Source organism: Nicrophorus vespilloides, unplaced genomic scaffold (genome assembly GCF_001412225.1).
Source record: "Nicrophorus vespilloides isolate i.1.1-1 unplaced genomic scaffold, Nicve_v1.0, whole genome shotgun sequence".
NCBI lineage: Eukaryota > Metazoa > Arthropoda > Insecta > Coleoptera > Silphidae > Nicrophorus > Nicrophorus vespilloides.
Genome location: NW_017098562.1, coordinates 12,744 through 25,010, shown reverse-complemented (window position 1 = coordinate 25,010; position 12,267 = coordinate 12,744). Strand labels below are relative to the sequence as shown.

Below are 12,267 nucleotides of genomic sequence, written 5' to 3'. Positions count from 1 at the left end.
AGTAAACAAAAATAAATATATATTGGTGTATACATATTGCTATTATTAAAAATCATCAAAATCTATTTTTCCACCTTTTATTAAATATTTTATGATTTTAATTGTAAGCCATTAATAAATTAAATATATAAAAAGCAATATATAGTATACAAGGATTTTAGTACAGATCATTTGTAAATCAAATATTTTGTAATGTTGGAAGACAGTAAAGACAGTAATGATCATGTGGTTGCATATCTTATTTATTATCAAATCGTCTGACAAGATGTCAAAATTGTTGTTTTTGTGCTGTGGTTTGCAATGTATAGAAAATAGTTTGCTAATATTTATTTGGCTTAATTTTATATTTAATGTACCTTACTTTTTATTTTCCTATCAACAATATATTGTGCAGCCAAAAATAAGGAAAAAAAAAACACTTGATTAGTCAATTATCATGTTGATAACATAATAATAACTTAATATAGAAATGACTGCTGATGTTGTGTTTCTGTTGTTTTATCTACTGTTCGCGTTTTGTGTGATATTTCCACCAACAGAATGTATCTCCTTCGGTTTCACCATACCTCAGCTGTTCTCCAGCATCCTGGGCAGCGAACATGAGAATTTCATTGAATACCACATGAAGAGGACTGCTTTCACACTATTGATTTACTCTGTCCTACCTCTGGGATTTATCTTTGGCACAACTTTCTTTGGTGATGAAAATGGGGTAAAATTATGAAGTATTCAATTTTATTTAAATCACACCCAAAATGTTTTAGATCCAGAAGCTGTGGTTCGTTGATGATTCAATTTGGATTAGTGTTTTGCTTTCACTTGCAATTATTTTACCCATCTTGGCTTTCTTTGAGATTGTTAGGTATAAATTGAGTTGGGAGAATCATGCCATCGTGAAAACACTGAAGAAGTTCACCACTGGGAATAGAGATTGGAGGATGATTGCTCAAAATATCAATTTCGAGTTTAGAAGGTTGAGTGATGCAGATAATGTATATTATTCAGATAACATAATTATTTTTTCTTTTGCAGTATTGACAAGTTATGTGTGCAGACAAATGCAATCATCAAAATTGTTGCAACTGAGAATTGGATTATTAAAGTTACCCCGCTGAGTATGTGTATATCACATCAGAGCGATTCACAGCTTTGTGTTAGACAGAGCGATACCCACGCGTTTTCGCATTTGTCCAATGACGGAACACAGTTTATTACCATTGAAGTCCAATCACCGCGAGTGCCTTCTTATAATATTCGTCTGAACACTCTGGATTTTAGGGATTTGCAGGATCGATTGGCAGGAATTGTACATATACCAGAGAATATAAAGATCTTCAAGAGCGTCATAGAGAAGTTCGTGGACGCGTTCAGGCATGCCGTCGAACAGAATCCCAAGTACAAAACCTCTCAGGTGCCAATATTTTCTCTATAATTAAGCGCTTCTCAAATAATTCACATTTGCTTTTAATTTAAGTTATTTTGCTTAAAAGAAAATTTTATTTGGAAACTTTGGTTGTTGGTCATTTTTCAAATTGATTTGCTAGAATAATACTTAACACTCATAGTCTGAGAATGACCATCAATTATAATCTAATTTAATACAAATAACCATTTTCATTGGTCATTTTTATATGATTACGACCGTATTTCACACATTCGGGTCTTTATTGATCTAAATTTGGTATGAGAATCGAACTGATCTAGATTGATCCTGCAACATTACGTAATGAGCCGCTCTTTATTGGTCAATATGATTCCATAATGCAGCGTTTTCCAAACTGTGAGGCACGCCTCCCTAGGGAGGCGCGAATATTAGTCACAGTGAGCAAATTTCCGAATGACTGCTAAAGTTTTATCTATTTTATGAAATGGAGGAATAACATCATGTTTGGAAAACACTGCCATAAGAAGTCTTAACACGAAATGCAATTTTGAATGTATTGATTATCAACATTTTTTTTACCTCGTTATATTTGATTACACCGTCAATATACATAAATATGATAATAAACTGCAGACTTTCCGGCCTTATATTTATACATTTTGAATTAAATCGTTAAAATATGTCATATTATGATGCATTATCTGAGATAAGTTTTACATAATTTAAATGTTTTGACATTTATTCTTTTGCATGTATTTATTTATGTCCGAAAAATATCATACAGAGGACATTAAACAAAAAAATATTTGAATTTTATAATAATTTAAACAGTAGCTTCATTTCTAAAGAGATTTGTCATTTTTTATTTTGAATTAAAATGTCATATGATGCAATATCAGATAACTTTGACATAAACAGTCCTATTTTGAAAATATAATATTTAATAATCACATTTATTTAGTTTTATTTATTAAATCGATAAAACTAAATAAAATGCTTTAAACTTTTCAATGTTTAGAAATTACGCTTTAAAAAAATCGTTCATATTTTTCTTTTAATTATGATTTTGAAATTGTTAAATTTATTATACAAAAAAAATCTTATTGGATTTGGAAAAATAAAAATCACGTTGTTAGTTTAAAAATATATTGCTAGCACGTAATGCGCAATATCGCCTTTTCATTTGGTACAACAAACGCTATTTATTGATAAACGGATTTGCTCAGTTATATAAATAACATAAGATAACACAGTCAATTTATCATTGTTTTGACAATTATAAATAATTACCGTTTTTCTATTACAGTTGTATTTGATTATTATATATGATTGAATATGTTATATTTATTTAGTAAATATTTTCATTAGACATTTATAAAAGTTTCCTTTATAATAGAAAATTCAAGACATTTATTAAATTATTAATTAATTAATATTTAATAGCAGTGTGAATTTATTGATTGATAATAATTAATTGCAACTTCAAGGACTACAAATCTTATATTTGAGCAAATAAGCAATAAAAAACTGCTTTTCAATATTTCAGTTGATCGTTGTAGAAATTTGTAATTTAAAAATTAAATTTTTTTATTTGACGTTGTTTGAATTAAATAGAAAACATAGTTTTTATCACAATCACAATCTGAAAACTAAAATCTTGCGTTAATTTTGGGACACCCTTTATTTGCAATTTAACAAATTGCATCTAGTCAAGTATGTCAATGATTTTTACAAGAAAATAAATTTACGTGATTAATCTACAAGTAGTAACTGTAGATAATTAAAATAAATATACTGATTTAGTTGTAAAAAATTCATTTTGTACACAAAAAATAATCGTTTATATTACAAGTACTAACTAGATAATTAACATAAAAATTCTGATTGGTAGAAGTTAAGGATCTTATATGGTTTAATCACAAAAAATTAGTCTGCAAATAATTAAAATAAATATCCTAATTGGATTTACAATTTTATTATTGTAAAATTACGTCAAAAAAATATATTTTTGTATAATGACTGTTTATTGACAACAACAACAACAACAAAAAACAATACTGTAGATTTTTTATATGAAGTTTTCTTTTAGGATTTGGATCATTGCTTCGGATGCAACATAGTTACATCGAATGTGAAGCTGCAGAAGCTCTGCGAAGATTCGGGCGAGGAGCACTGCTCGAACTGTAATTGCAGGCCGATATGGTGTGTGGACTGTTTGGCAAGATGGTTTGCACATCAGCAAGATATCGAGCAGACGAGCCAATGGCTATCGGGAAAATGCCCGTGCCCAATGTGCAAGAAGAGATTTTGCCTTTTGGATGTTTGTATGGTTGAACAAATAGAATAAAGAAACGAACATTTAAATTTACATTAGTCTCACCCCCTCACACACTGGCCTCACCAGTGTTATCATTTATTTATATATTTACATTCACACACGCAAAAAAAATAACAGATATTTATCTCTGATAAGCCTTTTTACGAGTCCAAGATAATGCAACCATTAAGGTAAGAGTCCAAATTTTGCGTTCTACACAGCAATCTGTCACTTCGAAATAACAGTCTTTCAAATGTATATATATATATATAGAAAATCCTATTAATAAATTAGAATTTGCCTCACTTTAGTCACTATTAAACAGTCTTCGTGAAGTCGTATAGGCTTCCAATCAGGTTATCAATGTTGTCCTCCTCTTCATCCTTCTTCCTTTCACCGGCATTGCTGTCCTGCGACTTGTTGCGCTTGTGTCCATTTCCTGTTTCCTGGATGGTATCCGGAGTCTGGTAAAGCTTTCCGTCTGTTATTGTTTTGTGCGTGTACTGTTTCGCACGCATCCTTCCTGTCTTCGATAACGAGTACTTCCGAACCGGTGCTTTGGGTAGGTCTTCATCTTCGTCGGCTGCACTGTGCTTCACTTGCTGCTTGGTCTTCTTCAATCCGAAGAACGTCGAAACCCGATTCAGGGCCATCTTCGTTGTTGTTGCTCTGCTCCGCAATCAAATACAAACACACTCGTTCGAATTATATCGAATATAATATATAATGCCATCAGATAAAAGATAATGGCCCAAGTGTATCGATAATCATTATTAACACACAATTTTATATGAATCGATGATTATCCGTACATACGCACACATTCACAGACATCACCTTTATTTATGAAAATGGAAAAAATATTGTGTATATGTGTGTGTCAAGTCTACAGTTGGATATATCGTTATCACGTCTAATCTTACAGATACATAAATATAATTCTATTTACATATGATTTAATTAGGTTGGCGTGAAATTTTCCTCTCGAATTTATTCAGTTTTGCTTGTAAGATTACCGAGAAATATTAAAATAGAGAATATTTCTTATTGTAAATTAGTTTACAATTCATACAAATTATAATTTTCTATTAAGTACACTTAAATATATTTTTTCATTACTTATTGGAAAATGAATATGACAATACTAACTTTCAGTCATCGTTTAGTACATATTTTTTAAATTGACAATGAAAGAAATTTATTTTACTTACGATAAAATTAAATGCATATTCTAGAATCAAGTAAAAATTATATTAATGTTAAATGTCATAGAATTGAGGAAACTTCTATTCTTAATTAATTTAATTTCTGTATATTGCAGATCTTGTTGTATAATGCAATTATTGTATACTTCATTTATTGTTTTAAATTTTAAAGTCAGTTTAAGCTTTTTGATTTTCGAATATCAGTAAAGAATTATTTTTTAGTTGCATAATGAGGGTTGGTTTAGCTTTCTCATTTGCAAACATATCTATTATATCGTCATTATTTAATGTTTTTGCAAAATCTTTTTCAATTGATATTATAGACAAGTACAAAATTGTAGGTACGATTTTACAGTTATATATTAAGAGTTTGTATAGTTGAAACTCTCAATTTCACATACAAATTCTGGGGCAGTGTATGGAACAAATTTTGTCATATTGTTTAATATCATATATTTTTATCACATTAAATTCTTTACAGAAGATCAACTTAAAGTGGATTGATACTCTTGTAAGAAAACAATTTGCGTAGTTTCTCGCCATGTTCTCTTTCAATATCTTACTTGTGTAGAAAGTACATTATGTTATGATATATCTAGGAATACTGCTGCACTTTTTAATTTATTTGTGTCCTGATTGAAGGTTTAAAGTAATCTGTTTTTGATAAAAACTTTTGGAAATGAGATGAGTTTATTATCATTTAATCCTTTTTATATATTATTGAAGTTTATTTGAACATATTTGATAAAATATTCTAATAATTTACTAAAACTGATATAAAGTATGCTGATTGTTAATTTTCAAATATGAATTAATATACGTTTAACTATTTTCCGGACAGTGTCTTGAATTTAAAAAAAAATATGTTTATTTATATTTAACCAATTATTATCATGTACATAAAAAAATATATCCTTTTTTTGAATTGTTCTAAAATGAGTTAACTGTTTTCAAACATATAATGACTAAACTCAATAAAAATAGTGGTTTCCTAAAAAAGGGTTTGAAAAATATATATTATATGAAATAATTAAATTGCGTTTAGAAAATGTAATGTTTCAGGTAAAAATTGAAGACAAATTCACCTATTTACATCTAATAGAATCATGAGTGCCACAGGGAATTGGTTTAGAACCTATGCTTTACCTTTTATACATGGCAGACATTTCTAAAACTTTTTTTTAGAAATAAAGCAGTCTATCATAAATAACACGCTTTACAAATGGGAAAATAATAAGAAAAAAAGGACAATTAAATGGACATAATGTAGAGACACATAAAATAAATATTTATGCACTCACAAACGTTGATTCATTGATTCATCTCCAAAAAGTGGAGAATATGAAATCTGTGCATATTCACACTAAAGAAAGCCCAACAGTAAGATGGCCAATCAACAAAAGTCAAATAAGCATCTCGAAAATTGGAAATAATGTTTAGAAATCTCTACTGGTTATTTGGGAGAAGGTTGGAATTTTCATTGTTTAAAAGTGTTCTACTTTAATGACAGGAGAGGTCAACTTATTAGTTCTTGAGATCGATTTCACCACTGAAAACCACTGATCATGATCAACGCCTCCCTTAAAATATTATATAATTTGGTGATTTTATTTTAAGATTATCTATTTTATTACCTTGAAGATAATAGAGCAAGTATTTAGTAAGTATCTTTGTCATAATAGCATATTTTGCAGACTATTCTAATATAATTCTTTTTGTAGGAAATAAAATTTGAATCAAAATACCTTGTTAATTTGATAAACATTTCAAAGCTATATTGTAATATTCTTATCAATGCAGGTAGAATATCAAATACAATTGCTGAATTTGTTATCGTGAACATTAATATTCCATAGCATTAATAATTAAAAATAATTTTATCAAAGTCTCCCTATTTGTATAATTATTAATAATTGCCGGATGTGACTATCTAATTTATGAACTTTGGTTCTTATGTAATGGTTATCTAAAAAACTTATTTTGTTGTTGGTTCTAGTCACATTATAAATTTGTTAATTTTTATTTGTAATCATTGGTTTATTTAAACAGTGAGAAACGCGAATATTATCTTCTTTTATTCAAGATAATTAAACGAAATTGATTATTTTGATGCTTATAGTTGACGCATATTTTTTTATGAAAATATGATTATTAGGTTGATTTAAAAATATATAATAAGAGCAAATCGATTTCAGGAAGCTCAAACCTGTTTTTATTTCTTGAAGAATCCGTTTACAAATACAGGTATCCCCCAACTTACGACCTCCCGGACTTACGAACAAAATTTTATAAGGTCTAACTTGTTACAAGGAGATATATAGTCATAAAAAAATTAACTGTCCAAACAAACATGTCATTAATGAAATATAATATTTTTGGAAGATGTACTATCTATTTTGTCGTTTTTTTATTAAATACATTGAAAAGTATTTGTCAGTAAGTATTATGTTTAATTTAATCTATTTTTTCAAAATTATGTAGTTGACTACAATACGGAATTTAACATATATAAAAGTAAAATCCATGATAAACTGTGATAAGATAAGTATATTTTGAAATTTTTCCCGACTTACGAACAACCCTTTGGAACCGAACTAGTTGGTAAGTCGGGGTAATACAGTGTATATGAAAATCGTAATTGTAATGGGCCATGTATGATGACAATTTGTTTCAACGTAACTTTTTCGGCAACAGAATTATGTGTAAGAAAATAGTTTTCCAAATGTAGCTCATTTTTATTAAACTTGCAGTAATTTTACGAGTTTCAGAAAGTTCATGTTTGTCGTCTATGTTATTGAAAATGCCAACTCAACCGAAGTATAATATCGTTTACATTTTGAATATTGTTCATTAAATTTTAAAATACATATTTTTTTTTATGTTTACAGATATTAAAATATACTGTTTATTGTTGTTTTGTTGCTTTTTGTTAGAATAAAATTAAGTTATTTACTACATGTACTTTTATTCCTGTTTTACTTAATTATTAGAAAATTACTAAACTTAAAAACAGGGCCGCAGCAAAGAAATCTTACCCATGTAGCCAAATATCTAATTTGCACCACTGCCTCAAGAAGTCAAAGGTGCCAAATATTGAATTTAAATTTACCTATTATATGCTCCATTGGTGACCCCACGCGCTTTGGCTACAAAAAATTAAGTGAGATATCAATCATATTCGTAGTAGTTACGATTTTTGCGTAATATTATTTCAAATTTGAGGAAATTAATTTTATGACTTATAAAAATATATTGACAATGAATGGTAAAAAGAAAAAACGGAAATTTAATTAGCTTTAGGTCGTTTTGTCTCAATTTTGTCACGTCTTCACAAAATTAAAATTAGAAAATGTATAAAGTAATTTCTTTTTAAACTAAATGGTTTAGTTATTCTTCTAAACCTATCCGAGATTATATAATAATTTTGAGAATTTCAAAATATTTATTACTGTACATTATTTTGTTAGGAAATCCCATAAATGTAATTGAAATATTTACGGAGTTTCAATTATTATTTTAGAAAGTATGAGTTCAGTGACTCGAAACGAATTCGCAGTTTAAATGAAAAGTAAAGTATGTTTTTATATTTGATATTTTGGTTATGACCTTTAAAATCATAAAAATCATAAAATCGTTTTATAGAAAATTACATAGACGAAAAAATTTGGTTAAACGATATTTTGGTCGTTTAAGCAATCTTACATATATATTGACCAAATTTATAAGCATTAATGACAAATGTCCATATAGATGATGATAGCTAGAGGAAAAGTAGGACTTTTATGTTGTGGAATGAGATAAGATTTAAATGTTTTGATACTTGAACGCTAGTCTTTGCAACATTGTTGCATCCGATGCAAATGGAAGTGAAGGTTGTTCGTGGATGATAAATCTAAATGAGAAATGAGGACAGGAGCAATCAGCATAATATTAAAGGTTTCGATGTGTGTTTAAGTATTAAGTAAGTTGTAAGTGAAATGAATAGATTTTAAACCTGTGTGCCGTAATATTTATAATTATCATTAATTAACTAGTTTTACAAAGAAGTAAATGTAAAAGTCAATAATAGCAAATAATAATGCATTTTTCTAAAAATGTGTTAATTTGGATAATAAAAAAATATTTGTAGAATTACCGAGATTGCAACACCTAAAGATTTTTTTTTATTTATAAAATAAAAATTTAAAGAAAACAGAAGTGAAGGGAACACATCCGTTCAATTTTTAACTATACATTTTATTTCTTACTTTATCTATTTATCCTATATTAAACATTTGTTAATTGCAGATAGGCAATGACTGCTCACAAATTACATACACGAGGTTATTTGCTATAAAACTTAGTACAATAGTCAAGTTTACACCTAGACAAAATATAGTACAAATTATATGCACTGGTCCAGCCTAGGCTTCTGTTCTGTTTTGAATTGGTACTTTTATTTATGTACTCCTTTTTTTGTACAAAACTATTACAATTGTTGGGCTGCAATGACCATAGTACAAAATAAAAATTTATACTTCAATTTTTAACAAATTCTTATCTTCTCATCCAATAAAAACGGAAGTGCATAATTATATTAAATCTTCAAATTCTATACCTATATATACAACTATGAACTTTACGAAAGATTAAACAAATCTACCTGAAAAAATAGTGTATTTATCAATTCCATACTGCGTATAATTTTATAATAAAATAATAAATTATTAAGCAAACAATTGGATATTTTCGCTCCCTGATTCTCGAAGTATGACGGACGGTATGTTTTTCTACACATGCCCATTCTTCGAGGGATCCTTTAATTTTTTTAAGCGGACAAAAAAGTTTCAGAAACTCTGCATATACACAAAATATATTGTAATTTTAGGGTCTCGGTTAAATCACAAATGTATATTAACGATATTTTAACGAGTTTGTAGAGTTCACGCACAATGAAATTATTCGACGGTGCGGAACAATATTCAGAACAATTATTATGGTTGAAACTGTCCAATTCTACGAAGAAAATATTATGTTTTACTTGAATATTCCTTTGAATGCAATTAACGAAGAGTTCCAACGCTGTAACAGTAAGTGTATTACCATGAACTATATGCTCAGATGTAAGTGCCAGATCATTCTGTTATTAAAAAGCAGGCAATTGGGCAAAGGAAGGTCATGAGGACAATACAATATTTTTGGGGACGGAAGCATATGGTTAATTGGCAGGAAGAATGCTAATAATGAAAATATCAAAAATAATTTTATTATACATATTATTTGAGTAACTCCAAGTTACTCAATTTTAAAGTACTTGTTTTGTTTTTTTTTTATCTTGAATATTAATATATATTAGTAGTGTTTACACAGAAATTAATTAGAGATTAAATTTATAATTTGATCATAATAACAACGTCAATACATATTACACATTTAGTTTAATTCTTATTTTATCCATTGTCAACATTTTGTCAAATAATATATTCAAATAAAAATGTAAACAAAAATAAAATGTTTCATTATTTTACAACATGGTTTCGCTTTAACACGATTAAAAAATGCATTCAGTTCTGTCATAACACGGACTCGACGTTTATAGTAGTCCCAAAAAGTACAATTATAAAACTATCATAATTAAAATGTAGTCTCTGATTTTAGTAATGTTTTCTGCTGAAATTAATAGCAAGTTTATATACTTTTTAAAAGTTTTGTTGGTATATAATTTCAAAACATTTGTGAAAGTAAGTATTCAATGATTTGGAACTATTTTGCAACAGTTTAAAAAAAATACGTTTCAATATCTTTTACAATGTTACTATAACGAAATTATACGATTTACCTAAACCGCATAAACCTCCGTTATTTCATTTTCTCCCCAACGTTTTATTTTGCGTGGTTGGTACGTGCATCCCAGATAATAGACGTCAAGTTTTGACGTTTGGCGACAAACAAAACCCTCCTCCTCAACTTCCAGGAAGTAATTAGTGATTAAGTTACAATAGTTTGTGGTATTTTCGCATAACAATACTCGATGATGAATTAAATATAGTTGAAAGCAAAGTGAAGAACTCGAGATTATTACGAGACGTGATTCAGTGCTACAAGATTTCTCATTATTGTGACTGTTTTCAACTTACTTGTAAAGATGCCACCACACAGGCCATCCAGGCCTAACTACAGTAATTTCACCTATGTCAGCTCCTGCTTCAAGTATCTCATATTCATTTTAAACTTTGCTTTTTGGGTAAGTGTGATAAAAAATGAGAAAGTGTTAATTGTTGAGTAACTGGTTTATTTATTTATTTTTACAGCTTGTCGGAGGTCTTCTGATTGGCATAGGCCTTTACGCTTTCATTGATAAATGGCAACTGACTGGCTCTGTGAAACTGGACACAGTATACGATGTGATTTTGAATATATCTTTGGTTATGATAATATTGGGTGGGGTTATTTTCATGGTCAGTTTTGCTGGGTGTGTAGGAGCCCTTAGAGAGAACACCTGCCTTCTGAAATTGGTAATGAAGACAAACTAAGGAATTAATAATAAAATTACTATTTTAATGCTTTTAGTATTCTCTGTGTTTGCTGATATTTTTCTTATTGGAAATGATTGTGGCAATATTAGGATTTGTGTTTCCACAATCCATGCAATCGATGCTAGAAGAGAATTTCACAGATAAAATTATACATACTTATCGGGATGATCCAGATCTGCAAAATTTCATAGATTTTGCGCAACAGGAGGTAGGTTCAGCGACCTCCACTTCTTATGAAATTAAAGGGATTGTTTTTTTTTTTAGTTTCGCTGCTGCGGTTTGAGTTCAGAGGGATACATTGATTGGTCCAAAAATGAATATTTTAACTGCACCTCGCCCAGTGTCGAGCGATGCGGTGTACCATTTTCGTGTTGCATAAATGCTACAGACATCAGTTCCGGTTTAGTCAATATTATGTGTGGATATGGAGTGCAGACTCTATCGGTATGTTATGTCTTATGTTTTAATTACAAGTGCATTTCAATTTCGTGTGTGTTTTAGGTGGCTGAGGCTAGCAAGAAAGTGTGGACTTCTGGTTGCATCGAGATTGTGAGATCCTGGGCGGAGAGGAACCTCTACACGATAGCCATCATCGCCCTCAGCACTGCATTATCCCAGCTCTTCGTCATTTACCTTGCGAAGACTTTGGAAGGCCAGATAGACCTGCAGAAGTCGCGCTGGGTTAGTTGAAATATTGCCTACTTGGCCTCGGGGCCTAGGGTGCATTTGTAAATATTATTCCAGCCATTACGTGTAATAACTCCTTTATCGTTTTAATTTAGTTCTCGAGGGCACACACGAACGAGCGTACATAGGTGTCGTAATCTCTTCTTTCCCCCACACACA

The 12,267-nt window shown here is 29.4% G+C and overlaps 2 protein-coding genes across 2 annotated transcripts; both read left to right on the top strand.

The window, feature by feature from the left end:
• The first annotated feature begins 327 nt into the window (after window positions 1–327).
• Window positions 328–3,748, top strand: LOC108562754 (E3 ubiquitin-protein ligase TM129). The gene is made up of 4 exons (XM_017921177.1): window positions 328–712; window positions 765–973; window positions 1,033–1,411; window positions 3,474–3,748. Exons 1-4 carry the CDS (start codon window positions 470–472, stop codon window positions 3,729–3,731), a joined length of 1,089 nt encoding a protein of 362 aa, XP_017776666.1. The 5' UTR covers window positions 328–469; the 3' UTR covers window positions 3,732–3,748.
• A 7,052-nt stretch (window positions 3,749–10,800) lies between these two features.
• Window positions 10,801–12,267, top strand: LOC108562753 (tetraspanin-33). Its single transcript, XM_017921176.1, has 6 exons — window positions 10,801–11,129; window positions 11,197–11,400; window positions 11,456–11,629; window positions 11,686–11,865; window positions 11,923–12,102; window positions 12,204–12,267. The coding sequence occupies exons 1-6, from the start codon at window positions 11,031–11,033 to the stop codon at window positions 12,234–12,236; spliced, it is 870 nt and encodes a 289-aa protein (XP_017776665.1). The 5' UTR covers window positions 10,801–11,030; the 3' UTR covers window positions 12,237–12,267.

What these genes read in the sequence shown, in the direction of transcription:
- LOC108562754 (XM_017921177.1), top strand. Translation starts at nt 470, where the DNA reads ATGACTGCTGATGTTGTGTTTCTGTTGTTTTATCTACTGTTCGCGTTT. An exon ending in TCTTTGGTGATGAAAATGGG is followed by an intron (nt 713 to 764) that starts GTAAAATTATGA and finishes AAAATGTTTTAG; the next exon opens with ATCCAGAAGCTGTGGTTCGT. An exon ending in CCAAGTACAAAACCTCTCAG is followed by an intron (nt 1,412 to 3,473) that starts GTGCCAATATTT and finishes GTTTTCTTTTAG; the next exon opens with GATTTGGATCATTGCTTCGG.
- LOC108562753 (XM_017921176.1), top strand. Translation starts at nt 11,031, where the DNA reads ATGCCACCACACAGGCCATCCAGGCCTAACTACAGTAATTTCACCTAT. An exon ending in TTTTAAACTTTGCTTTTTGG is followed by an intron (nt 11,130 to 11,196) that starts GTAAGTGTGATA and finishes TTATTTTTACAG; the next exon opens with CTTGTCGGAGGTCTTCTGAT. An exon ending in TAGATTTTGCGCAACAGGAG is followed by an intron (nt 11,630 to 11,685) that starts GTAGGTTCAGCG and finishes TTTTTTTTTTAG; the next exon opens with TTTCGCTGCTGCGGTTTGAG.